Consider the following 27,538-nt stretch of genomic DNA (forward strand, 5'->3'; position numbering starts at 1 on the left):
ACTCATAATCCTCCATCTCTACAATCAGGAAAGGAAGATGAATTTCTTCGACTTTTCTCTGGGAATAAGCTTATGATTATTGTGTGCACTGCTTTCTTGGTTCTGCTTAAAGCAGTCTGTATCGGTTCAAATATCTCTTCCCATATCTCTGAAGGTTTATTCATTATTTCCTACAGCAGAGTAATAGTCTATTACTTCCATGTTCCACGGTTGGTTTGCTATTCCCCAATGGATAGACATCTACTTTGTTTCCAGTTGTTTGCTACCCCAAAAGTGCTATTATTAATACTTAGGCCTATATGGGACACATCTTTCTGTCTCTAATATCTTTGGGATAGATGACTAACATTGGGATTTCAGTCAGAAGTCTATAGAGTACTCAGGGATCTATTAGACCTCTTTTGTAAAAAAGGGATTTTAGTCTTTTTTTTTTAGCCTAATTCAAAATTGCTTTTCAGAATAATTGGATAAACTCACAGTTCAATCCACATTCTACTAGTTTTCCTGTCTTCATACAGCTCCGTTAGCACTGACTTTTTTCATCTTTTCTCTCCTTTACTAATTTGCCCAGCACTCCATTTAATTCTATTATAGTTCTCATCATGCTGTTACCATCCAGGTAAATATGTCACCCCTATAAGTCCCCATACAACCTCATCTACCTTCAGTACAGAAAACTGAGAACATTCAGTTCCTTCTGGAGAGATGTGCTGCTCTTTTAGGGAAGATTGCATTTGGGAAGGAAGCCAGAAAAGAGTTGGATGATAAAGTTTCCCAAGTAGGATCACCTAAGTATAGGCTCTGTTTCATCTCAAACCAACCTTCCTCCTCCCGCCCCTTGTCCCATCATCCATTCCTTTGAGAACTACTTAAGTTCTGAAAGCTCTCAGGCTTTCCTCCTAGACCAAACTCTGCTGCAATTAGTCAGGACACTAGATATTCTGAAATAGGAGCAAATTTTTCTGAGTTGTGGTTTTCTTTTCCGCCCCTGTTTTTTGATATTTATTTTGTATTATAAAGTATATAATAGGGAAAACAAAGTTCAGTAAGCTTGCTGTGACTTAACATGTGGCTGCTGTGATACCTTCCAGGGACCAGGGTATTACCATCTGAAATCTTGGTGTGCTCTATGGACCTCTGGGCCTTGTCATCTGCCCTCATATTGCACATTTAGGGCTGCTGAGGCCTTTCATCTTCCCGGAAGCTGAATCGTCCTATCTGTTTTGTTTCTCTCAAATAGAATGGTGAAATCCTTGAGAGTAGGAACTGGCTTTTTTTTTTCATGGTATCATCAGTGCCTTAGCTCTGTGTTGGGTTTATAACAAGTATTTAATGGGGGTTTTTCCATTCATTCATTTTCCAGAGATGGGATTTCTTAGTATTATGATGGAAATATTCTTTATGTTTTCCTAACAATGAACAAAGTAAACTGAAGAAGTAACCCAATTAATATCTATAATTGCTAACAGTAGGCAGCTGTTTCTACTTGGCTGAAGTGTCTGGATCTGGGCTAGTGAAAAGGTTACCGAGTCACGGGCTGGGAAAAATTTTCTGAATTTCAATGAGTAGCATTTAAATAGCGTGAGAAATCCAGCCTCAGTCTCATTCCCAGTCTTGGGTCTTAGGCAAATCTTCTGCAAGAGAATTATAGAAGCAAAGATCCTACTTTGCTAGATTTGGGGAGGGGTAGAAGTGGGGATGCAGAAGAAACAGGAGGAAGAACCCTAAATAAAGCAATACTAAATTGAACTTCTCAAGTTTTAATACATTTTAACTGTGAAAACTTTAAAGAATGTACCAACGAATTGAAGAGTTGCTCATACTGATCATTTTGGTTTTTTGTAGGCATAGGGGCTATTTTAAATGCCTAAATGAGGTACTACTTCTACCAATGCAGGCAGGTGTCTCTGAGGGTTACTTAAGAGTATTGAGAGATTAAATGACTTGCCCAAGGTGGGACTTAAACTCAGGTGTTTCTGGATATCAGGCCATTTTTGTTGCACCTCTTTTTATGAAAAAATATTTTAAAAATCCAAGTCTCTGAATCTTCAACAAACAAGCATTTATTATGTATCTATTATGGCAAGACACAGACAGTGCCAGTTACTAGAGATACAAAGACAAAAAAAAATTGTCTCTGCTCTTCAGGGCTTCTACTCTACTGAATAGGTGATAAGATGGAGGAAAAGGAGGAACTGACCATTGCTGAGTGGGAAAAGGAGGAACAATTACTCAAAATGAGAAATCAAAGACATTTCTTTCTCTTGAAAAATTCCATTCTCCCAGTCAGACACCCAGATTTGCATTCTTCTACTTACCAGTTGGTCACTCTCCCTCATTAGCATTAAGTCTTATTGATTCTACCTCAAAGTCTCTCCCAGCCTCCCTGTTCTCTCCACTCAAACACCCACTTTTCTAGTCTAGGCCCTCACCACCTCTCACCTGGATTATAGCAACAGACTCTCATTTAAGGGCTCTGCATCCAGGGCCTACCTATCCTCTGTGCCCAAAAAACTCTGCTAAGGCACAAATCTGGTCAAGCCATTCCCTTCTTAAAAATAAATAAGGTTCCCTATAGCTTCTCTAAGATAAAATAAGAAATCTTTAGCCTGGCACTTCCAGCCCTGCAAAATCTGGTTCCCATCTACTCGTTTGGATTAATTTCACATTGCTCCCTTTCATGTGTTCTTATATTCCAGCCAAACTAGGCTACTACCTCTAGCTGTTCCCCAAATTCAGCCTTCCATCTCCTGCTTCTGCAGAATTCCATAGGCCACCTCACATGTCTGGAAGAATTTCTCCCCTTCCTGGACATCTCAGAATCCTTAGCTTTCTTAGGAGGTTTATCTGTCACCTCTTCCTGGAGCCACTCCCTGACACTTCACCCTGTGTCCAAGCTGGTTACTTATAACTAAATTAATCAACTGAAGAGGTAGGATTTTTCTGCTAATTACAGGGAGATACAGACAAGCTGACCTGAAGATCAGTTGAGATGCTGTTGTAAACATTTGCAGTTTATAAGGGAAATTGGAAAATCTGGTCAATGGCAGGCATTTCCCCATACAGTTTCAGAGGGAGTTGTTCTAGGCAAGACCATGATAATTAAAGTCTAAGGACTCCTTTACTGGCTAGCTGTGAGACTTTGAACAAATCACTTAGTCTCAGTTTACCCCTCTTTAAAATGAGGGACCCAATCAGTGTAATGTTAACTGGATATAAGATCGTCTCTGCCCATTAATAAGCCTCACATGGAGCCCATAAGGAAAAGAGATGGGAGATGGGATTACTGGTACAGGAAACAGCAAGAAGGTAAGGTTGCTTGGAATGTAATGTGTGTGAAGGAATGCTTAATCAAAGAAGTGCATATTAATTAGGCATTTGACTAATGAGAAGCCTGTGTCACAAAAAGGTGTAATTATGGAGGCAATAAGAAGAGAATTTAAAATGTTGCATTGTAGCATTTTTTGTGGCTTTCTCTCCCCTACTCCTTAAGATAACCTAGGGCAACTTTCTGGCAATTATTTTGAACTTCGGACATTTTCAGGGACCAAGGAGAAAAGGAAGGCAGTAAGGGAGGAATGGAGAGTTGAAGTAACAGTATTTTTTTTTCAGGTAATGAAAAAAAAAATTCCTAAGTCTGGAAACATTTTAAGTATTAAAATGTGCATTGCCTAGTATTTGATCCTCATGGCAACCCTAGGAAGCAGATGCTATTATCATCACCCCCATTTTATAGAGGAGGAAACTGAGGGAAACAGAAGTTGAGTGTCTGGCCCTGGGGCATGTACTTAAAATATTTCCTGTATGAAGCCTTAGTTGAAAACATTTCTTACAAGTGCTTCAAAGACTGATACAGAGTGAAGTGAGCAAAACCAGGAGAACATTGTACGTAATAAGAGTGGCACTGTGTGATGACCAACTTGGATAGACTTAGATCTTCTCAGCAATGCAAAGATCTAAGACAATTCCAAAAATGCTGCCACCTAGAGAGAAAGAACTATGGAGTTAAAATGCAGATTAAAGCATACTGTTGGCTCTCTCTCTCTTTTTTTTCTTTCTTGTGGCTTTCCCCTTTTGTTCGGATTCTTCTTTCATGACATGACTAAAGTGAAATATGTTTAATATGATTGTACACGTACAGCCTATATCAGATTGCACATCTTGGGTAAAGGGAAGGGCGGGGAGGGGGAAAATTTAGACCTCAAAATCTTATAAAAATGAATGTTGAAAGCTAAAACGAAACAAATAAATTAATAAAAACCCAAGGGATTCAAATATTAAATTAAAATGAAATATCATAGAGACATGAGGATAATGTTTGTTTTTAATAAAGCACTTACAGAAAAACAGAACCTGAAACTTATAAGCGATACAGGTATTGGCCTGTTGTCTTTTCTTCTTATGCTCATGGTTATAGCTTTGTGGTGTTCTTGGAAAAGAAGGGTGGCATAGGTACAGGTTCTGTGATGGAAACTAACTCTTCCGAATGCCTGAGAGTCTAAGTAGCTCCCAAAATATCCTTTGCCAAGCACTACCCTTTGAATGGAACACTTGGTGCTGCCAGCAGTGCCAAACCCAACAGACCTATTCATTGTTTGGAGCCCTTTTAGTCTAGGATACCAAAGGCTTGAACCAAACATCTGCTTGGCCCCCCAAAACTAAAAGAAAAAAAAAACCTCATGCATATTATGGTGCAATTCACCCACAAAAAGGTTGAAAAAGAAAAAAAAAGAAAAGGTAAAGTCTGTAAATAGCAAAGAAAAATTGGCAACAACTGTATAACTTAATTTCAGGACTTATAAATCAATGAAAATCAGGTTGTTTTAAAAATATGTATGTGTGAAGTTGTTGTGTAATGACCTTTTTCTGAGTTATATTTTGACAATGACATTAGTTTAAAAAAACATTTAACTGGTAAAACTGAATGTTGGAGAATTTGTTAAAAAGCTTCTTATTGGTTTTATTTTTATGATGTGCTGTTTTGAATAAGGCTCAGTTTTCCTAGTAACTTCTATTTTCCATTTTTATTATTTCTTTTTTTCTTCTTCTATTAAACTCTTAGTGCACGTTGTTGTTCAGTCGTGTCTGACTTTCCGTGACCACATTTGGGGTTTTCTTGGCACAAATACTGGAGTAGTTTGACATTTCCTTTTCTAGTTCATTTTACAGATCGGGAAACTGAGACAAACAGGGTTAACTGACTTGACCAGGGCCACTCAGCTAGTAAGTGTCTGAGGTCAGATTTGAACGCAGGAAGATAGTGGGAACAGTACTCTATCTATTGCAACACCTGGCTCCCTAAAAAGTGTAGCATGAAAGTGTTATATGAAAGTGTAGCATTAGCTATGAACTGAAGTGAAATAGTAGATTGGAATAAATTTTGAGATCATCTAAGCTAGAGGTAGGTTGTTAGTAAAGTGGATAGAGTGCTAAACTTGGAGTCAGGAAGATCTGAGTTCAAATTTTGCCTCGGACACTATGTACATTACCCTTCACATGTCATTTAACCTCTTAGCTTCAGTTTCCACATCTATAAAATGGGGATAATAATAGCACCTACCTTCCTAGGATTGTCATTGGGATCAAATGAGATAACATACTTTAAGCACTTTGAAAATCTTAAAATTATGATTAATCTACCCTTCTACTTTCAGTTAAGGCCATACCAAACAACTAAGATAGATTAGAATTTATCTTTGTCTTACACACAGCTAGGAGACATTACAACATTCCAGAGTGGTCTGCAATCCTTGCTGCTGCTGCTGCTGTTGTGTGATATGTGTCATTAAAATAGCTTCTGGCTCTGGATGCAGAGCTATTATTTCCAGCTGCTTCTCTGGTCATAAATCATAGGTGTGGGAAACCAACTAAATCTCATGCCTCAGTTTCCTCCCTTGTAAAATTCAGAAAAATATCTATTTCTATCTATTTTAGGTAACTGAGATAATGTGAATGAGATATTTATTCATTTACACATTTATCAAGCATTTATTGCTTATAATATAAAAGGTATTAAATAATTTTGTGTGCCAAAAACCCCTAGAGAGAAAAAAAAAGTTTTTAGATACAATAATGCCTTTTAAACCCATCTTGCAACTAATTTCCTCAAACCACAGTCTGAGGCTCCTTGCTAATAACCAGATATCCAGCTGGACATAATTTCCATAACATGTAAAATCCAGTAGATTAATCTCACTAGATATACAGTAATGGTAATTGGTGTTTAATGAATTCACTTTTTAGGGAGCTGACGATAAAAGCAACCTTTCATATGCTTTTGGGACTAAGATAATTGCTGGCATGGTTGCAATTTGCACAATTAACAACAGTTGTTGCTATTATTATCGACATTATTATTCATCTTATTTCCAACCTAAATCCTTCATGCTAAGGTTTAAACATACTTGTATTTTTGTGACTTGTAATGGGGAATAGTGTGTAATTCTTCTGCATAATGAACTTTGATATATCAGGTAAAATCCAGGCTATATTTTGCCAAAATGGGTAAAAAATACTTTTCATTCTGCATTAGTGAAAGATTACCAACAAACTTTTGAGAGACAGAGGCAGATAGAGAGACACACACAGAGACAGAGACATAGGCAAAGAGAAAGATAGAGACAGGGGCGGCCAGGTAGCACAGCAGTAAGAGCACCGGCTCCAGTGTCGGGATGACCTGGGGATCGAATCCAGGCTCAGACACTTAGCACCCACCCAGAAACACCTGGCCGTGTAACCTTGAGCAAGTTCCTTAACCCCAATTGCTTTAAAAAAAAAAAAGAAAGATAGAGACAGAGAAAGGATGTATTTTCCTCAAGCTATATGACTTTGCTGTTTTCTTTTTCAGTTGGTTGGTGGTTTGTTTAATAACAAATATTCCATTTTTAATAAAGTTACTGGTCTTGTGGAAAAAACAAAAAAAATAATAAACTTGCGTGTGATATCAAACCATGCTTTCAAGTATAAAATAAAAACCATTAAACCATGGTAATGAATCATATTCATGTTTATAGACATGAATTGTTTGATTTGCAACAAGAGTTCTGAGAACAGCTAGATCAATTCATCTCTGAGTAAGACTCTCCCATAAAATAGCCCAATAAGTAGTCATCCAGACTTTGTTTACAAATGTACAGATGCAAGATAACCTCAAAAGGAAGACAGTAGGAACAAGAATGAGAGAGAGGAGATGGAGGACTGGGAAAGACAGAAGGTTGTATTTGAGTTGAGCCTTGAAGAAAGTTAAAAAAGTTGGGAAATAGAGATGAGGAAGGGCATGTAAGTAAGACATCCTTCCAGTATGAAGGACAGTAAGTAACAATGCCTAAAATTGGGAGATGAAGTGTGATGTTGGAGAAACAGAAAGTCAGTATCTCTGGAACATAGAATGTGTGAAGAGGAATAAAGGATACCAGATTTCCATTCCTATCTCATGGAGGCTGTGATTTACTTATCTTTCAGGCTCTGTTCCATTGTTCTTGGCAATTCAGGCTATTCTAATTTGATGTTATGGGAATTTAAGATCTTCCCTGCCCCTAGGCCCTTTGATAGGCTTAAGTGCACCTGGAGCCTGTGGAGGGAGGCTTGGTTTTCAGGAATACTCACACCTTGGTGCTCTGTGATTGGGCAGTGCGTCAAGAGGGTTGTGACATTCTCTGAGTCAGGAGAAGGCTATATAAACCCTGATGTGAGGCTTTGTTTTGGGGCTCACTTTGAGAAGTGTTGTGTGATTTGACCAGATGAGACTCTGGGCAGCCGTTGAGCCCCCTGGCTTTGAAAACCCAGATGTTGATGCTTCCCTCTTTGGTAACTTTGACTAGGTATGGATGTAATGGTCATACAGTTGGAGGCCTGTCTGCTGAAATGTTTCTCTGTATTTTTGTAACTTCTGCTTATAACCTGTCTGTATACTCAAGTTCAGGGTGCTGACTTTTCCCCCTGAACTAGGTAAAGGATATCTTTGATTGATTAAAGCAAGATTGTTAACCCATTTTGAATTGCTTTCCTTTAGAAAAGCAGATCTAAGAACCTGTGTTGGCAACCACCTTGGGGATGCTGGGGTGCTTGCTGCTACATTTGATAGCTGAACATATCGCCAAATATTATAGGTGATGATCTCTGATGTGGTAATCTTTTCAATGCTTTTTTGAGATACACTGCTTCCCACATTAGGAGAAGTAGCATTGTGTTCAGACCCAGGAGATGGTAGTTTCTTTGTATCGTTCCCTTGTCAAAATACGTGTGGAATACTGTTTTCAGATGGGATTCAATTAGGTGTCTTTTAATTCCAAGGGCATCATTTTCCCTTTATACTACACAGCCTGCCTTGCATGTCTTTTGAGAGATCGTATAGACAATATGTCACTCTTTGTAAATGTCTATATTCTGCCTTAGAGAGGGAAATATTGCTGTTGTTTAGATGTTTTCCAATGGCAACTCATGCTTGGTGACATCATTTTGTGTTTTCTTGGTAGAGACACTGGAGTAGCTTGCCATTTCCTTCTCTAGCTCACTTTACAGAGGAGGAACTAAGGCAAATAGGGTTAAGAGACTTGCTCAGGGTCAGTGTCTGAGGCTGGATTTGAATTGAGGTCCTCCTGACCATAGGCTGGTGCTCAATCCACTATGCCACCTAGCTGCCCCAGAGGGGGAAATAAGAATGGAGGAAAATGGTTTTACTAAATGAACCAAATCAACCACTGGTGAAGAATATGAAAGGACATCTAAGCTTCTCAAAGAATAGAGTCAGAAAGGAGTCCTGAGATTTCTGAAAAAGCCAGGATTAGAACAAAGAATAAAGGTGTATTTTGTTAGGGTGGTGGTGGTGGTGGTGGTGGTGTATAACTCAGTTGAAAAACAGTAAGCCTTACAGAGCTTTAGGTATAAATAGGGGGCTTAAGGAGAGAAGTTAAACATAGATCTTAGACTATGTAAGGTGGAAGTAGATTTATAGATCACCCAATTCAAATATCTCATTTTCCAGATGAGGAAACTGAGGCTTAGAAAGATTAAATTATTTGCCCAGTGCCACATAACTATTTGGTTACAGAGTCAGGAAGAGAATTCAAGTATCCAGAGGCCTAATGTAGTATTCTTGTCATTTCTCAGATAGATAAAGCACATGAAAGAATGGAATTCAAGGGCCTAGATACAGTTGTCCAGAACTAGAAATCTCAGAGTTAGATTTTTACTATGCTTTATATTCAGTAGCTAGAGTTTGTATTGTGAAAAATCACAGCTCCTGTGATATGACAACCTTTATTAAGTTCAATTAAAAAGCATTTATTAACTACCTACCATGTCAGGAACGTTTGTAGGAGCTGGGGATATGGGAATAAAGAATGAAGTGATCTCTACACACAAAGACCTTACATTCTAATGGACAAGGCAATGAATACAAATATTAGTATATTCTCAAGGAAACCACTCTGGGAGTATGCTGCCTATGCCTTACTGCTAAAGATGCATATGGAAAGCATCAGGGAAGTCAAGGGCCCTGAGAAGAAATAATCAAGTCTTTGGATGATGACAGTGTAAATGACTGTGAAAACAAGTGGCCTAGCATTTTATCACAAGAAATGCAGATCTAGCAGCTAAATCTAGCAGCTAAATCCCAAGAATTAAAAATTTGATGCCAGTTAATCTCCATTTATTCGAGCAATTTCTTTGGTTTGGACAAAAGCAAGGACAAGAGAGAATAAAAGACTGCATGACAGGTAGGTAGGTGTAGGTAGATTGCTGGATCTGGACTCATGAAAATGTGAGTTCAAATTTGGTCTCAGATACTTTCTAGCTCTGTGATCCTAGGTAAGTCATTTAACCTCTGTCAGCTTCAATTCCTTCCATTTTAAATGTGGATATTTACCTACCTCACACAGTTGTTGTAAAGAACAAATCAGATATTTGTAAAACACTTAGCACAGTGTTATTATTATTAATTAATGACTGGAAAGAAGATTATATGTGATTGGCCACTATCTTAACCCCTTTTCTGTGACTTTTTAATTTGCTTTATTAGTAGGTCTTCTTCATTTCTAATCCCAAGAATATAATTAAAATTATATGATATAACTGAAATTATTAGCAAAAATAAAATTCACTTTGCACAAATTAATTTTAAATTCTTCTCTGCTAACATAACCATTGCATAAAAAAAAAACTATTTTACAAAAAAGTTTTTCCTGCTGATTCAGATGTCCAGGAGCCAAGATGGAGGAGTAAGCAGTAATTTGCCATAACTCTCCTATATTTATCTCTAAACAACCATAAAATAGTGCCCCCCCCCAAAATATTCTAGGACAGTAGAATCAGCAAAAAGAAGAGATGAAAGAATCTTTTAGCCCAAGAAACTTGGAAGATTGGCAAGAAACATGTCTCAGGTAAAATGAGAACACAGTCCAGGATAGAAAGCATCCCAGCAAGCCTGCAGCAAGCCTCACCTCAGCAAACCATCAGGGAATCCTGAGCCCCAGTAATGGGGAGCAGACAAACACCAACACCAAGCCCCCCTACATGCCTCAGCATAGCCAAGGGACTTCAAGGTAGACCCCAGTTCTGAGAAGCAGCACAGGGTTTAGCATAGCCCCAGGCAAACAGGTAACTTCTAGAGAGTGCTTCAGTATAGCCCTGGGAAATGCAGAAACACCTGGTCAGCCTCAGTGTAAACCAGAAATCAGCACCAGGTAAACTTCCAGATCCCTACAATCTCAACTGCCATCCCCACCATACCTGCTCAGCAAAGCACCAGACAGGAGGGTCACCCATGGGCCTCAGGGAAACATCAGTGCAGCACCAGGTAGGAAGGGAGAGGTAGAATAGAGTAAATTATTTCACAAGAAGAGGCATGAAAGACCTGTTATAGTGGAGGGGAAGATGTAAGGGTAGGTGATGGGCATCCTTGATCCTTACTCTCATCAGTATTGGCTCAAAGAGGGAATAATATAAACAATCAGTTAAATATTGAAATCTATCTTACCCAACCTGGAAGTAGGAGGGGAAGAGATTAAGTAAAAGGGAACTGACAGAAAGTCAGAAAGTGGGAACTGACCGAAAAAAGAACAGACTGGGGGAAGTGGTGGACAGAGGTAAAATGCTGCTGAGGAGGAAAAGGGTAAAAGGAGAGAGAGGATAAACAGGAGGAAAAATAAGATGGAGGGAAATACACAGTTAGTAATCATAACTATGAATGTGAATGGATCAAAAACCAGAATGCTACACAATTATCTTGTTTACAAGAAATACACGAAGTGGATATATATATATATATATATATATATATATATATATAGTAAGGAGCTGGAGAAGAATCTATTATGCTATAGTTGAAGTAAAAACAAAACAAAAAATAAAGAACAAAAACAAAGAAAATAAAACCCACAGGTAACAATCCTGATCTCAGACAATGCAAAAGCAAACACTGAACTAATTTGAAAATATAAGGAAGGAAACTACATCTTGCTAAAAGGTATCACAGACAATGAAGTAATATCAATACTACAAACATGCACCAAGTGGTATAGCATTCAAACTCTTAAAGGAGAAGTTAAGTGAGTTACAGGTCCATGACCAAACAAGAGAGAGGGAACACTGTGAAATGTAAAATAGATAATTTTGATTACATTAAATAAAAAAGTTTTTGCAAAAACAAAACCAATGCAACCAAGAATAGAAGGAAAGCACAAAGCTAGGGAACAATCTTTACAAGAAAGTGTTTCTAATTAAAACCTCATTTCTTTTTTTTTTTTAAAGCAATTAGGGTTAAGTAACTTGCTCAAGGTTACACGGCCAGGTGTTTCTGGGTGGGTGCTAAGTGTCTGAGCCTGGGATTCGATCTCCAGGTCTTCTCAACACTGGAGCTCGTGCTCTTACTTGCTGTGGTACCTGGCCACCCCTTAAAACCTCATTTCTCAAATACATAGAGAACTGAGCCAAATTTATGAATACAAGTCATTCCCCAATTGATAAATGGTCAAGGGACATGAACAGGCAATTTTCAGATGAAGAAGTCAAAGCTATATATAAACATGTGAAGAAGAGCTCTAAATCATTAGAGATTAGAAAAATGCAAGTTAAAACAATTCTAAGGTTTCAGATTGGGTCATATGACAAAAAAGGAAAATGATAAATGTTGGAGAGGATGTGGGAAAATTGGTTCACTAATGCATTGGTAGTGGACTTGTGATCTAGTTGATCCAACCATTCTGGAGAGCAATTTGGAACTATGCCCAAGGACAAATAAATTGTGCATACCTTTTGATCCAGCAATACCCTTGACCATATGAAGTTATTACGATGACAAGGAAGAGATCATGTAAAAGGGAAAAGCAACCACATTTACAAAAAAATATATTTATAGAAGTCCTCATGGTAGCAAAATATTGAAAATTGAGGGGATAACCATTAGTTGGGTAATGGCTGAACAAGCTGTGGTATATGAATGTACTGTATCCTATTATGTAATAAGAAATGATGAACAGGAAGATTTCGGAAAAAACTTGGAAAGACTTATATGAACTGATGCAAAGTGAAATAAGCAGAACCAGGAAAATAGTGTCAGCAACATTGTGGGATGGTCAACTATGAATGACTCAGCCATTCTCAGCAATACAATGATCCAAGACAAATACAAAGAATTCATGAAGGAAAATGCTCTCCACATCCAGATAAAGAATTGATAGACGAAAATCAAATAAGAGAAGTGAAGGAAAAATTGGGAAGAGAAATGAGAATGATGCAAGAAAATTATAAAATGAGAGTCAACAACCTGAATGAAGAAAATAACACCTTAAAAAATAGACTAACACAAATGGCAAAAGAGGCTCAAAAAGGCAATGAAGAGAAGAATGCCTTAAAAAGCCCAATTTGCCAGATGGAAAAAGAATCTCAAAAGCTCACTGAAGAGAATCATTCCTTCAGAATTAGATTGGAGCAAATGGAAGCTAATGACTTTATGAGAAATCAAAATGCTGTTAAACAGATCCAAACAAATGAAAAAAAATAGAATGCAATGTGAAATATCTCATTGAAAAAAACCACTGACCTGGAAAATAGATCCAGGAGAGATAATTTAAAAATTTTTGGACTACCTGAAAGCCATGATCAAAAAAAGAACCTAGAAATCATCCTCCAAGAAATTCTCAAGGAAAACTGCCCTGATGTTTTAGAATCAGAGGGCAAAATAGAGGTTGAAAGAATCCACTGATCACCTCCTGAAAAAGACCCCCAAAAGAAAACTCCTAGGAATATTATAGCCAGGTTCTGGAGTTCCCAGATCAAGGAGAAAATATTACAAGCAGCCAGGAAGAAACAATTTGAATATTGTGGAAACACAATCAGGATAACTCAGGACCTGGTAGCTTCTACAATGAGAGATCAAAGGGCTTGGAATATGATATTCTGGAGGTCAAAAGAGCTGGGATTAAAACCAAGAATCACCTACTCAGCAAAACTGAGTATCATGTTTCAGGAGGAAATATGGTCACATTCAATGGAATAGAGGATTTCAAGCATTCTTGATGAAAAAAACAGAGTTGAATTGAAAATTTGACATTCAGATACAAGGAGTAAGAGAAGCATGAGAAGGTAAACAGGGAAAAGAAATCATAAGGAACTTATCAAAGTTGAACTATTAACATTCCTACATGGAAAAACGATAATTGTAACTGATGAAACTTTTCTCAGTATGAGAATAGTTGAAGGGAATAAAATGTGTGTGTATGTATACTTACACATATATGTCTATATAGGAGGGTATATAGGTATACATAAACAGATGGTACAGGACCAGTTGAATAGGAAGGGATGATACTTAAAAGGTGAAATTAAGAGGTAAGAGAGGAATATAATGAGAGGAGATGGGAAGAGATAGAATGGGGTAAATTATCTCATATAGAAGAGGCAAGGGAAAACTGTTACAATGGAAGGGAAAATCAGGAAGGCAAAAGGGAGTGAGTCAACCTTATTCTCAATGAATTTGGCTTAGGGAGGGAATGACATACACACTAAATAAGGTATCTCATCCTACAGGAGAGTAGGGGGGAAAGGGATGAGAGGGGGAATGATGGAAGGGAGGGAAGGCTGGGGGGGGAGGCAAGTTGGAAGCACCCACTTTTGATAAGGGACAGGATCAAAGTAGAGAATAGAACAAGAGGGGGGGTGGGATGGGATGGAGGGAAATATAGTCAGTATTTCACAATATATCCAATATGGAAATGTTTTGCATAGCTACACATGTACAACCTATATTGAATCACTTATCTTCCCAGTAAGGGTGGTGACGAGGGAGGTAGGGAAAGGATCTGGAATTCAAAGGTTTAAAATCAAATGTTTAAAATATATATATTATTATTATTTTACATGTAACTGGGAAATAAGATATACAGGCACTGGGGCATGGAGACCCACCATGCCTTACTGGAAAGTTCGAGGGGATATGGGGGAAGATATAGGAGAGAGTAGATTGGCAGAGGGGACATTCAGTGGTATCTCTGTTTTGGGGTGGTGGGTAGGGGAAAAATGGGGAGAAAATTTGTAACTCAAAATCTTGCGGAAATGAATGATGTAAAGTAAAAAATAAAAATAAAATAAATGAAAAAAAAAGAACTGATAAGACTCTGAATGTAGATCAAAGCATACTTTAAAATTTGTTTTCTTTATTCTTTTTCATGTTTTCCCCCCTTTTGATCTTTTTCTTTCACAACTATTATTAGTATGGAATTTTTTTTATCAAATTACTGACCATTTTTGGAAGGGGAGAAGCCAGGGGAAAAAAATTTGGAACACAAAATCTTGTAAAAAATGAATGGTAAATATTATGTTGACATGTACTTGTGGAAAAAACCAAAATACTATTTGAAAAAGTTTTTTTCCCTACTATATAATGTTTGCATGTATAATATGATCATATTACATATATATGTGTGTTTGAATGGGTATTTACACATGTATTCCCACCTATTTGTGGTACACATTGACAAAATATTTTTGGTTATTTAAAAAAAATAGAAGTATTTAAAAATAGTCATGATGCCAACTGAACAAAAATATACAAAGCAAAACTGGTAAGGTGTATTACTAGAAATCATAGAACTTCCTATTCATGTATTAGGCATGTGGTCACAATAAATAGGCTTATTTTTTAAAAAATTTATTTTCTCTTTTCTGCCTGTCCCCTGCCCTGAATTACCTTCTGCTCTAAAACATTTTTTTATATTAAAGCCTTTTAGATGAAAGATGAGTGGAAAATGTACCAGAGAGGCAAGGAGAAGAGTAAAAAAAAAAAAAAAACTGAACCAAGGCAATAAGATGACATTCTTTACCAAGAAGGAAACAGAAATTATGTAGTCTACCCATTTTACAGATGAGTAGACAGACCCCCCAGAGTTAACTGATGAAGAGCCATTTAAATAGAAAAAGTAAACAAAGGCAGAAAATTGCCTGTTTGTCTGTGCTCAGATCCTGCAAATGGGCTTACTAGGAGTCAGAAAGGAGAACAACGTTAAATGTAGTAGTGATACGACACTTGAATCATTCATACAGCTACTAGAAGTATCGTGGTAATAAAAATAAAGCAGCTAACAAATTCTTGGCTTCCTTGGTTTATATTTCATTTACATTGCATTTCTTTCTAAAAGTGTAGCAACAAACAGATCTATTATTTTATCACTGATTCTGATGAAATTGGGAATGCTGATTGATTAATCGATGTGCAAACACTGGGAAATTTGGAAGAAAGTGGCTAAGGACCTATGAGAGTTTGTAATAACTAAGGAGGAAGTTGGTGAGATATAGAGAACAACTCCAAGAAGCTCAAAGAAAACATAGTTTATGATCTTTTCTCTTGAAATTTTAAGGTTGGATGAATTTAAAATTCTTGGCAGCACTGATAAAGTATATTCCTAAAATTAGAAACTATGCTGATCAAATGAGAAATTATCAGTAAATGTTGATGTATATGCAAAGAGAGTTGTCTACTCAACTAGGAAATTTTTTTTTCTTCTTTAAGATATACACACACACACACACACACACGAAAAGATACAAAGAATAATATGAACCTGTAGGAATGGTGTCAGGAAGGCTAAGATGTAGAATGAGTTAAGACTTTTGAAAAATGTTAAGATGTTTTGAAGGTATGCTCAGAGTAAGAAGAAGGAGAAAAGGAAGAAACAAACATTGCTTGGAATAGATGGTACAATTATCTAAAGAGAGAACCATCAAAGAGAGAAAGCAGAAGTACTTAACCACTACATTAGTGGAAGTCTAGTGGCAGTTAGGTGGCCCAGTGGCTAGAGCACTAGGCCTGAAGTCTAAAAGATTCCTCTTCCTGAGTTCAAATCTGGCCTCAGACACTTACTAGCTGTGTGACCCTGGGCAAGTCACTTAATCCTGTTTGCCTCAGTTTCCTGATCCGCAAAATGAGCTAGAGAAGGAAATGGCAAACCACTCCACAGTATCTTTGCCAAAAAAATCCCAAACGGGGTCACAAAGGGTTGGATATGACTGAAATGACTCACCACTACCACCAATAACATGTGGACAGAACCAAAGCAAATATGGGACTGGTTAATGGACTGGTCAGATCATACCCAATGTATAGCTTTCAGTCTTGAGCTCCACATTAACAAAAAATAGTGGACAAATCAGGTGTGAATAAAGGTAGGTAAAGACGACATTGTGTAGACTTGAATGGTTGAAATAACTTAGAATGTTTGACCCGGAGAAGAAAATTCTTGGGGGGGGGGGCAGGGTTGAAATAGTGGTCTTAAAGTATTTGAAGGACTGACTTTGGAAAGAGATCAGACATATTCTGTGGTGGCACTAGAACCCATAATTACAAGTCATGAGGTGGTGCATAGATTTCACATAAAGATGATCTTTCTCATCAATAATGGTGTCCAAAAGTAAAATAAAATCACTTATTATTTATTTCTCAGGGAAAATGCTTAAGTGAAGGGTGTGAAAGAACTTGCCAAGGACATAACAATGTGCTAGAAGGATTGGCCCACATATCCTTTGATGGCCTTCCCAGTATTAAGATTCTTTCATTCTAGGACTTTGTTTGGATGGATAATTTTAATGAAACTTAGACTTTTCCTTACAGAACTTGAAACGCACTTTATAATAAAGATATTTGATATGCTCTGATTAATAAAGTAATAAGTGGTAGTATGACATATGAATTTCTGCTTGAGAGAGAAAGAGAAGTGATTTATTATTTTCTCCTGCCTCAATAGTTTTCCCCTTCGTTGTATTCATTTATAGTTGTGTTCTCACCTATACGAGGTACATCAGACATATTATCTTCAAGGTCCCTTCCAGGTCTATAAATTAGAAAAGTCTCATCATTATTGAACAATTTTTATCCAACTCTGTTAAGACTTCAATATGAGTCCCAATTAATGGGATTCCTGCTCTGTGAACCATCTGAGAATAGTAATGAGGGACATGATTCCCATTCCTATCCCTTCAGGATTACAAGTACCTTCATTAATTTATTAATCCATTTAGTCTTCAAATGAAAAATGTAAAAAAAAAACTATGAACAATAACTGGAGACTGGTTCATACTTATACATGCATATCTAAATGGGAGTTATTTCAGCTAGTGAAATGGGATGGTAGCTAATGACAACACTGAAATAAATGTCTTCATTCAAAAGCATTCCTAAAAATGGAGAGTTTCACTCATGAATCCTTTTGATCCAGAAACTGGAAGATACCCATCATAAAAGGAAATTTTTCACTCAGTATTGCCACTTGTCAATAAAGATAAGTGAGAGATGAAAAAATATATGTATATATACATAAATACATATATGTGCATATATACATATATGTGTATATACATTTGATCATAGTGGTGTTAGGGAGACACTGTAATCTACTGAGTAAAGTGTGATATGGTCAGACCTGTATTCTAGGAAGATCACTTTGACAGTTGAATGAAGGCTAGACTAGGGTAAAGAGAGACTTGAGGCAGACAGTCTCATCAATAGGCTATTGCAGTACTCCAAATGTGAGGTGATAGGGCTCTCACCAGGGTGGTGGCAATGTCAGAGAAGATAAGGGACCATATTTAAGAGATGCTACAAAGGTAAAATTGATTATGATATACAAAAGTCTAAAAGAGTACATTTGATCTCCTTTTGGGCAGAAAGTGAATTAAAATTCTGGCTAAATCTATCTGGGCAACCATAGAACTGGGCAGACCCTTTAAAAGTTTTTGCAATAAATTCAACATTTTTTTTTTTTTTTTTGCTTTTTGGAGGGCGGAGTTAGGGCAATTGGGTTTAAGTGATTCGCCCAAGGTCTCACAGCTAGTTTTTGTGTTTGTGTTTAGTGTCTTTCAGGGCCTGTGCTCTATTCACTGCACCACCTAGCCACCCCTCAACAAATGTTTTCTAAGCTCTTACTATGAACAGCCTTTACTATGCTAAACAGGAATGGACAGTCTTGGAAGTAGGAAGACCTTGAATCTCAAGGAGCTTATATTCTCCTGAGTGGATTATTTTGTGTCCAGATAAGTAAATGCAAGAAAAATGGAGGAGAGAAGAACACTGAAAAGGGCTGCCCCTGGGAAATATTACTTCAGTTTTCATCTTCCATCAAAATGAAGATACAGGTTTTTAGCAGACTACGTGAAGGGAGAGCATTCCAAGGCATTGGATACAGCCAATGAAAATGCCCAATCTGTAATATCTAGTTAGATGGGAATAGAGAATGTGTATAAGTAAGTACCATTCAATAAATCTGGAAAGGCAGGTAGGTGCCAGTGTGGAGGGTTTTAAGGGCCAGACTGAAAACTTTATATTTTATCCTGGAAGCAATAATGAGTTATTCAAAATTTTGGAATACAGAAGCAGCATGGTTCGACTAATCCCTCAGGAAGATATTTTGACAACTGTGAGAATGATGGGACAGAAAGGGTGGAGAATTGAAGCTGGGAGATAATTTAAGAGGCCATTACAATAATCTAGGTAAGAAGAGGTAGATGGAAAAAAAGGAAAGGAAGGAAGGAAGGAATGAAAGAAGGAAGGTAGGAAGGAAGAAAGAAATGGAAGGAAAGAAAAAGAAGGAAGGAATGGAAGGAAGGAAGGAAAGAAGGATAAAGAAAGAAAAGACAGAAAGAGAGAAATGAAGGAAGAAACAAAGAAAGGTAAAAGAAAAGAAAAAGAAACAAAGCTCATTAGCACAATTAAGTGTTCACTAAGTGCCAGGCACTGTGCTAAATGTAGAGGATTGCACTGTATTTGAGAAGTTTTTAATTATATTTGTGAAGCTCAGAAAATCCCCTACCAAATACAAGTCAACAAGCATTTATTTATCACCTACTATATCCCAGGCATGTAGGTGCCAGGTGGGGCAGCTAGGTGGCACAGTGGATAGAGTGCCTGGCTTGAAGTCACGAAGACTCACCTTCCTGAGTTTAAACCTGTGGGACCTTGGGCAAGTCCTTTAACTCTGTTTGTCTCCTTAAAGCGAGATGGAGAAGTAAATGGCAAACCAGTTCAGTATCTCTGCCAATCAAACCTAAATGGGCTCACCAAGAGTTGGAGCACAACTGAAAAACAACTGAACAAGCCCAAATGCCAGGCACAGTGGTATGCAGTAAAAAACAAAGAAAAGCAAAAAACTATCCCTTCCCTCAAGGGTCTCGCACTCGAATGAGGAAGGCATAAAAAGGATCCAGAAAGAGAAGTGGATTGCTCTAAAATGACACGGTTTGAAAATGGTAGTTGGGAAACAACACAGGGGTCTAATTCTATGAAAGATAAGGCAAAAGTTTACCTATGAGGTCATGGAGAAGAGGGGGTACTATGAGAGATGCTGTGACTGATGGACAGTAGGCAAGATGACCTTGAGGATGAAAACCCAGATACCTAGAATAAGCTCAGAGGTGGCACTGATTGGTTGGGGAAGTTCATGAATTCTGTTTCAGTAGTACTGATCTTGAGATATTGATAACCAGAGAGAAAGATAGATAACTAGCAATTAGTGTGTTAGGGCCTGGGGTTCAGAAGAGAGATTAGGCTTAGATAGAGAGATTCTGGAGTCTTTTGCATAGATAAATTACTGAAAGAAAAATAGATGAGATCACTGAGGGAATAGGGAGAAAGGAGGTCTGAGACCAATTCAGTGAGTGTGACTCATTCTGCTGCATGGAATACAGCTAGCTTTAGAAAACTTTTAGTATCAGTACAGACAATATATACTACACAAAAGTGTAGATTTAGTTCTGATAATTTTGATATTATACATAACTAGTCATCTGTATTTTGGTCTCTTCTTACTAGCACCTCTTGGCCCCATTTTTTGTTCCTGACTCTATTAGGTTACAAGTTAATAGGGCTTTGCCAAAAATTTAAAACTATGCACACTAATAATTCCCCAAAGTCGTGAATATAGAACATATTCTTCCTTTCTTCTGTCTCTGTTTGAAACAAACACAATCATTGGGACATGTTTATGCACATGGAGGGGTGAAGGTGGAAAGAATTTTTAAAAAATGATTTTTGAAGTAAAGCTTAAGGGAATCTTTATAATATGGAAAATATGCATTTCAACCAGAATTATACCAAAATAAACCTAGAGACTAAAACTATACAAAATTAAACTAGTTCTGAAACACAGGATTAAACCAAAATTGGATCTAAGATCTCCTCAGAATCCTCCCCCTTCCCCCCACCAAATGAAAAGTATGAACACAATTTTAACTGAAAATAATCTTTCAACTTGAGCTTATCTTCCAACTAGACAGCTTTGATCTTTTGGGAGACATTGTAAGAAACAAGGAACCTTCTCATCCTCTAGCACCTGGACAGACACCCACCTTGCAGAACACCTATTCAGGAAACTGGACAGAATTACTTGAGAGGGTATTCACTTCAAAGGGTCACTTTTTAAAGAAGATTCATTTCAAGCCAGGGGCTTTGAGTCTGTCAATGGCTCATTTGATCATAATTCAAAGGATGTAGAAATATCCCTGATCAATTAGGAATAGGCAGTAGTTTCCTAAGCATTATTGATGATCAAATTGTTCCTTCTGAGCTGTGTCTGCAAACCTTTGAAGTTAAATATAAGTCCATTTTCTCTCATATACACTGAGACTTTCAAACTTCTAACTAGTCTAGCTTTTTTTTAAAAAATAGGTTAAGGGATCCACATACTCACAGTTCTCTTTTACATAACTTTTATGATTTCAGTACATAAATCAGGTTATTTTTTGTCACACTGCTAGTTTTTGTGTTAAGTGTCTGAGGCCAGACTTGAACCCAGGTCCTTCTGACTGCAGGGCTGGTGCTCTATTCACTGCCCCACCTAGCCACCCTCTATAATAATATAATTTTAAAAATAATCTCATCCTTGCCTGATACTTTTGAGCTATATTACTTAATACTCTGAATTCTGCCTTTTTTTGTTGAGTCATTATCATCTTCCTTTAGCCCCTTGATTTGTAATTTCAAGGATAAAATAAATTTCATAATTTTATTTTTCTCCAAAGATAAATAATCTAACAAGGTTCTTCTAATGGAAGTCAAGTAACTTCAACTATTCCAAATCCATTTTTCTATGAGTACCTTTAGTCCCTTTTATTTTTTGCGGGGCGCGGAGGGCAGGGGGCAGTTGTCGAGATTTGTGATTTTTTGGGGGCTGGAGGTGGAAATGTCCTCCACTGATAAAATCAGCAACGCCTGTGGAATCTTAAAGTCTGTCAGTTGCCTGAGAGTTAAATAAATCAACGGTGGTCTTTTCTGAACTTACAAAAATTAAATTAAGTAGAAATTTCATGTCTTATTTTTCAGTTAGAAAACTGAAGGGCAAAAAGGTAAAACAAATTTTAAGAAGCATAATGACTACAGTGATGTAAATGAAAATATCACTGAAGGTCCCAAGAAAGAACTCTTTGCACATGTTAGAGAATACTGGATGCATCATCAGATGAGATACCTTATATCTGACTGTTTTGCTTAATTGTTCTTTTTTCTTTCTATCAAATTATTTTTCTTCCCTCAAATGAGATATTTGTGAAATGCTTAGCACAATGCTTGCCTCAGACATTGTGATCACTTAATAAATCCTTGTTCTCTCCCTTCTTCCTCCCTGTCACAGGAAAGTTTTCAGTTTGGAAGAGGTAGGAAATAGCTATGTTGTAAAGCTAAAAGACATCAATAAAATATATATTTTTAAGGTTACTATCAGGGTTGAAAATTCAATACAGATTCTTTAATTCTCCTGCTTGATAATTCAACAAACCTTCTAATACAACAGGTTTTCATTAAGCATTGGTTAAGACAGAGGTACCACCTTGGGATAAAAGATTATTTAATATAAATCTTGGATATTTAATGCTTTCATTCCACTAAAGAAAAGGGAAGCCTTGATTAAAAAAAAGGCATTTAGTCATTTCTTTATTAAGAGGTATGGCAGATCAAGATCAAGGTGAGAGCACAATTCTGAAACTGTTGCTTTCTTAATATCTTAGGCAAAACAAAACCCAGGAGGAAACATTAGGAAGAAAAGTACTACTCCACATAACTACTTCCTCTATATACCCTTTATCTCACAAACAGATTAGTGGCTCCTCAAGGACAGGGACCCTATCTTATATTTCCTTATATCCGCTATCCCTGAAGTACAGTGCTCTGCTGATAATGAATAGTTGTTAACAGACTAACTGACTCACTTCTAAAGTCATTCACCCTTACTGGCAGGCAGAAAAGTTCTGAATTGTTAAAGGAATCTGGAATCAGTTACAGATTTTTGTAATAGAAATGAGCAGCTTCTATGTTTTTTAAAAACCTGGTAGTATTCAGAAAGGCTTTGCTATGTGCTGGATGGTGAGGCTATAAGATCATCCTACAACAAAGAAGCTTTTGATAAGCCTAAATTAAATATAGGGGCAGACTGAACTTAAACCTGACTAATTTACATGCCGTATTTCTTGGTAGAACTCAAAGGCATTTTATCCCTTTACCTACCTAACTTATCATCAGCATAATTCAGATTTAACTGTTAGGCTTTCATTCCCCCTCTACTGCCTTTTATAGGAGCCAGGAAGCATAAACCAGGCCTGCCACTCATTCTCATGGAAAGGACAAATGACAATATTCATCTGGCTTCCCTTTAGTAATACTTTGTCCAGACTAGGTTCTCAAAACCATTTCCTTTCTTTATGTCTTATTCATGTAAAGGAAACTTTTACCCCCTTCCAGCAAATTGCCAAAATAAAAGAAAAACCCCACCAAAAAACCTGAGAATAAAAAAATAACAAAACTTCAACTCTATTTGTCAAAGGACTACAGGAAAGTAGAACTCAGCTGTGGGTGACTAGTTTGGGGCTTTCCATTCTCAACACCATTTTGTGGGTACATTGCAGAGAAATGAAATTTTCAGTCGGATAATACAGTTATATAACCATCCCTTGATAATTATATAACCAAAACTTAATTCCATAAAAAAAAGATTTGAAAAATACTTCAGTTTAATTTTTCTTATAATTGCATACTCTTAATTACTGGCTTTATCAACTCTGGAAAGTCAATTATCTTTCATGGGCCCCAGTTACCTCATCTTCAGTATGGGAGGTTTAGCTACATGGCCTCTGACATTCCTTTACCATCTTATGATCTATGATATAATCAATCAATCAATCAACTAGCACCTACTATGTTCCAGACTGCAGATCTAGAAATATAAAGGAAGGCAAAGAACAGTCTGTGCTCTCAGGGAGCTTAAGATCTAATGGATTCAAGTAAAGGGTCCCTTTTTAAAGTTTCATATCTGAGGTTTAAATATGAAATAAAAATATGTAAAGTTATGTGCACATATATACACAATGTATATGTATATATTTTTCTTGACAACTGATTTACATGTGCCTGTGTGTACATATTTTCCTTATCAAATTTCAGACCATTAATTTATGTTCTATGTGTATATATGTATGTACATATATTTATATAGGTATGCATATATGTGTGTACATAATTACATATATGTGTCTTTTGTTTCCTTTTCTTGTTTCTCATCATTGATTAGGACTGGATAGAGACCTTGGAAGTGATACAGTCCAACTTTCTCATTTTGCAAACTGAGGCCCAGAGACTAAGCGGCTTACCCAAGGTCAGACTATCAATAATCAGCAGAATTAGGGTTTGACTCCAAATCCAGCATTCTTCTTCTATACCGTATCTCCTCTGGAAGAACCTTGAACATACAGCCTTTTTCTGAAAAAAGACCCTCCCATGTTCAGTATTCTGCTAAGTACTACTATCTAGATAGATCTGAATTCTTTCAATTATCTGAAGAAGTCAAAATCACCATTCAGGTCTGGTTTATGTTCCATTCACATGAAAAGCTAAGAATGAAAGGCTGGTGAGAGGTAAGAGGTTAGGAGCTGACCCACCAAATTTTACTGCTAGTAGAGTAGATGAACTTTTTGTTTTCCAGCCAACTCTCTGCTCCTCCCTTCATATGACATGTTAACTTTAAAAAAAATGACCACAACGTGCAAGTAAAACTTCTACACATTTTTTTTCTCTCTCAAAAAAGGGTAGGAATGAGCATCATTTTCATTTTATTTTCTTTTTTCTGGCAGATGTAGTAAGTTTCTGACAGTTTGCTAAGCAGTGGAAATCATGTTGTAAGCAGAAAGAGTGCAGGACATAGATTCCTGCAAAATAGGCTTTATTTTTCCAGTGGATACTGGCTACTCTCATAGGATCCAAATCCAAAAACAATTTCACTATGAAGCAAAGGTTCGCTGCAACTGAAATCACAAAGCAAACAGACTCAAACCAAGGGAGGATTTTATTCTGCAATTCTCAAAACCGATTAGTTACTTAATTCTGTGCTTCATTCTAAATCTTAACAGCTTAGTTCTGTTTCACTGCGCAAATGGTGGCATCCAAAACTTTTGTGACTAGTTGCATTTATACTGTAGCAATGGGGTAACAGAACTATAAATGGGTCCTTTACAATGCAACATTTACATGGCTAAGTTAGCAGTGATTTAGAAAGTGCTTGAAAAGCAGACTTTGCTATTTAGGAGAATGACATCAACATTTATAAGGCTTAACTTTAGCACCCAAACAAACTAAATGCCTAATGCTTTGGGAAAAGTCACACAAATGCCAGACAGTTGAGGAATAGCTGAAAACCTGAGAACAAAGTTTGAGTTTTCTGAAATGTATACCACTCACTGCATCTACAGGACTTTTGACAGTCTGTCTTGCCAATAAGACTTTGTCACTATGTAGCTTCTATTCTAACAGACACACTCTAAGAGTTTTTGGCGTTTTTTGTAACACTTTTCCTTTTGGACCTATCTCCTCTGAGCTAGGTTCCCCTCAAGATAGAATTCAATGCTCTTCAAGCTACTTCTCCTAAACTCTGGATGGGGAAATCCATCAATATTCAAAATAACAATAAAAGCAAAGCTTAGGCATGCTCTGTAGTTAAGGCAGAATTTTGAATGCTTAAGTTGCACCTTCTAGAGTTCTCTGACTTGGCACCAAGGGGTTAAATGATAACTTCATTCTATATTGTGCAGATCTTTATTTAGGAAGTAGGATAACGGAAGAGAGAGGAATAAGGTGAGTAAACTTTCAAAGTAATCGTGGGGCCCCTTTGATTACACAAAATCTTTACACATCATTGTTTCCATCATTGCCCTGTTTCACTGATCATTTTGGAGGTCTCAACATCTCTTTAAGCTGGCCAGTGCGAAAAATAAACAAAAGCAGTACAACTTACTTTCCAGTGATAAATTGACTTCTGGACGGTGTGCAAATAGGCTGGACGTAGTAGTTTTCCAGTTTAACCCCTTGGGCAGCGAGCTTGTCTAGAGTGGGAGTCTTGATTTCTGATCCGTGGTATCCCACATCTCTGAATCCCTGGTCATCAGCGAGGATGAACACGATATGAGGCTGAGAGGCGGCCGATGAGCTGGGCTCTGGCCCCTCTCTACCCTGGGGGGCTCTGGCTGCTGTCCCTTCCTCTTCCTCCTCCAGGCCGTGGCCCCAGGACAGGTAGCCATAGGTGAGGAGGCTGAGCACCGAGAAGCCTGTCAGCGCCCCCATGGCTAACATCTTCCCCTGCCAGATCCCGGACGCCGGTGGTGGTGGTGGTGGTTGTGGCTGCAGAGGCGGCGGCCCCGCGAACCCCCGGGGGGCCATGCACCCCCTCCTGAGCCGAGGCTGCTGAGCGCACGTGGTGCCCTCCACGCCACCCTGGGCAAACACATGCAGACGGGAGATCACTAAGCCGGTCACAGGGTGGACCCCAAAGGAAAGCTGGGGCTCGTCCTGGTTGACACCAACTTCAACGACTTTGTCTTCCTCTTCCTGAAGTGATGCATGGGAGGGTTGAAAATGGGGGAACAAGGCAAGAGTAGGCTGTTCTCTCCTCTACTTCTTATTTTTCTCCCAACATCCTCCCCCCAAATGAGAACAATACCAACAACAAAAATCTACACCCCTCCCTCAAAAAAAAGGTACAAGGAGAGGGTAGGGAAAGTAAAATCAAAGCTGTGATTTTTCTTTTTAGGTGCTGCAGTCCCAACATCCTTCAGCTGTGGGACATAGCTGGGGGCTATTTCAGGCAGTAACCCCCAGTAGGGTCATCCTCCCTAAGAGTACAGAGATAGAGGAGAGGCTGCCTTAGCTTTTGCCCCTCATCCCAAACTGCAAGGAGGATGCCGCTTTTGCAAGGGGCCCATAACTGACGCTCAGGGGTTCCAAGAGGACCGCGGGCTGACTGATCACTTTTCTCTCCACTGCTTTTTGGTTCTCCTCCCTCTTTCTGGCTTTTCCGAGCTCTTGACTCTCACCAGGGGGAAGTAAACTGAAAGCGGGGTGCGTGCGTGCGGGGGAATCCACTCCCCGCTTCTCTCTTTCCCTCTTCCCTCCACCCTAAGTCCCTCAAAGAAGGTTGGGAAGAAAGTCCTCCAGCTGACCTGGGTGGACCTCTCCCGATAGAAAGTAGCCCTGCCCCAGGGTGCCCTGGCCGGTGCGGTGCCCAGGGACCCTCCCCACCCTGGGCTGCAGCCACACAGAGTAGAGAGTCAGTCAAGCCAATTTTGCCCCCACCTGGCGACTAGTGCAGCCGCTGGCGCTGGCTGAGAGTTGCGTGCGCTTGGTCGGGAAGTCCTTTTTATTTGGCACTTTCAGGCCGTTTCCTCCGCCCCTTTCCCCCGCCCCCCATAACAGCTTCCCCTCTTCAGTGAATCACAGAGCCATATGCTGCTCCCTCCTGCTCCCCCAGGAAGAAGGGGGAGAGGAGGAAGAGGCGAAGTGGAGGGAGTGAGGTGGAAGAATGGTGGGGGAGCATTCCCAGGACTTGGGTCGCTCCGCCTGGGCTGTAGCTTGGTGGTGGTCTCGCCTCTCCCGATAATCTGGAGAGAAGAGAAATAACTGGAGTTTGGGGAAGGGGTGGGGTTAGGGATAAGAAGTATGGCAAGAAACTCCTCTATGTATGCGGGGCTTCTCTGGGGGAGAGATTCTCTCTCTCTCTCTCTCTCTCTCTCTCTCTCTCTCTCT

General features: G+C 38.4%; 1 protein-coding gene across 1 annotated transcript in view; it reads right to left on the reverse strand.

Annotated features, from left to right (window-relative positions):
* The window catches only part of ARSJ (arylsulfatase family member J), a 130,926-nt gene extending 103,405 nt beyond the window's left edge, over positions 1 to 27,521 (reverse strand). The window contains exon 1 of the mRNA XM_069095466.1: positions 25,755 to 27,521. Coding sequence (XP_068951567.1) covers positions 25,755 to 26,176 — 422 coding nt within the window. The 5' untranslated portion in view covers positions 26,177 to 27,521. The remainder of the gene's footprint in view (positions 1 to 25,754) is intronic.
* Positions 27,522 to 27,538: the final 17 nt, after the last annotated feature.

Source organism: Petaurus breviceps, unplaced genomic scaffold (assembly GCF_028583685.1).
Source record: "Petaurus breviceps papuanus isolate PSGF00001 unplaced genomic scaffold, PetGlider_PUasm1.0 126, whole genome shotgun sequence".
Classification (NCBI taxonomy): Eukaryota; Metazoa; Chordata; class Mammalia; order Diprotodontia; family Petauridae; genus Petaurus; species Petaurus breviceps.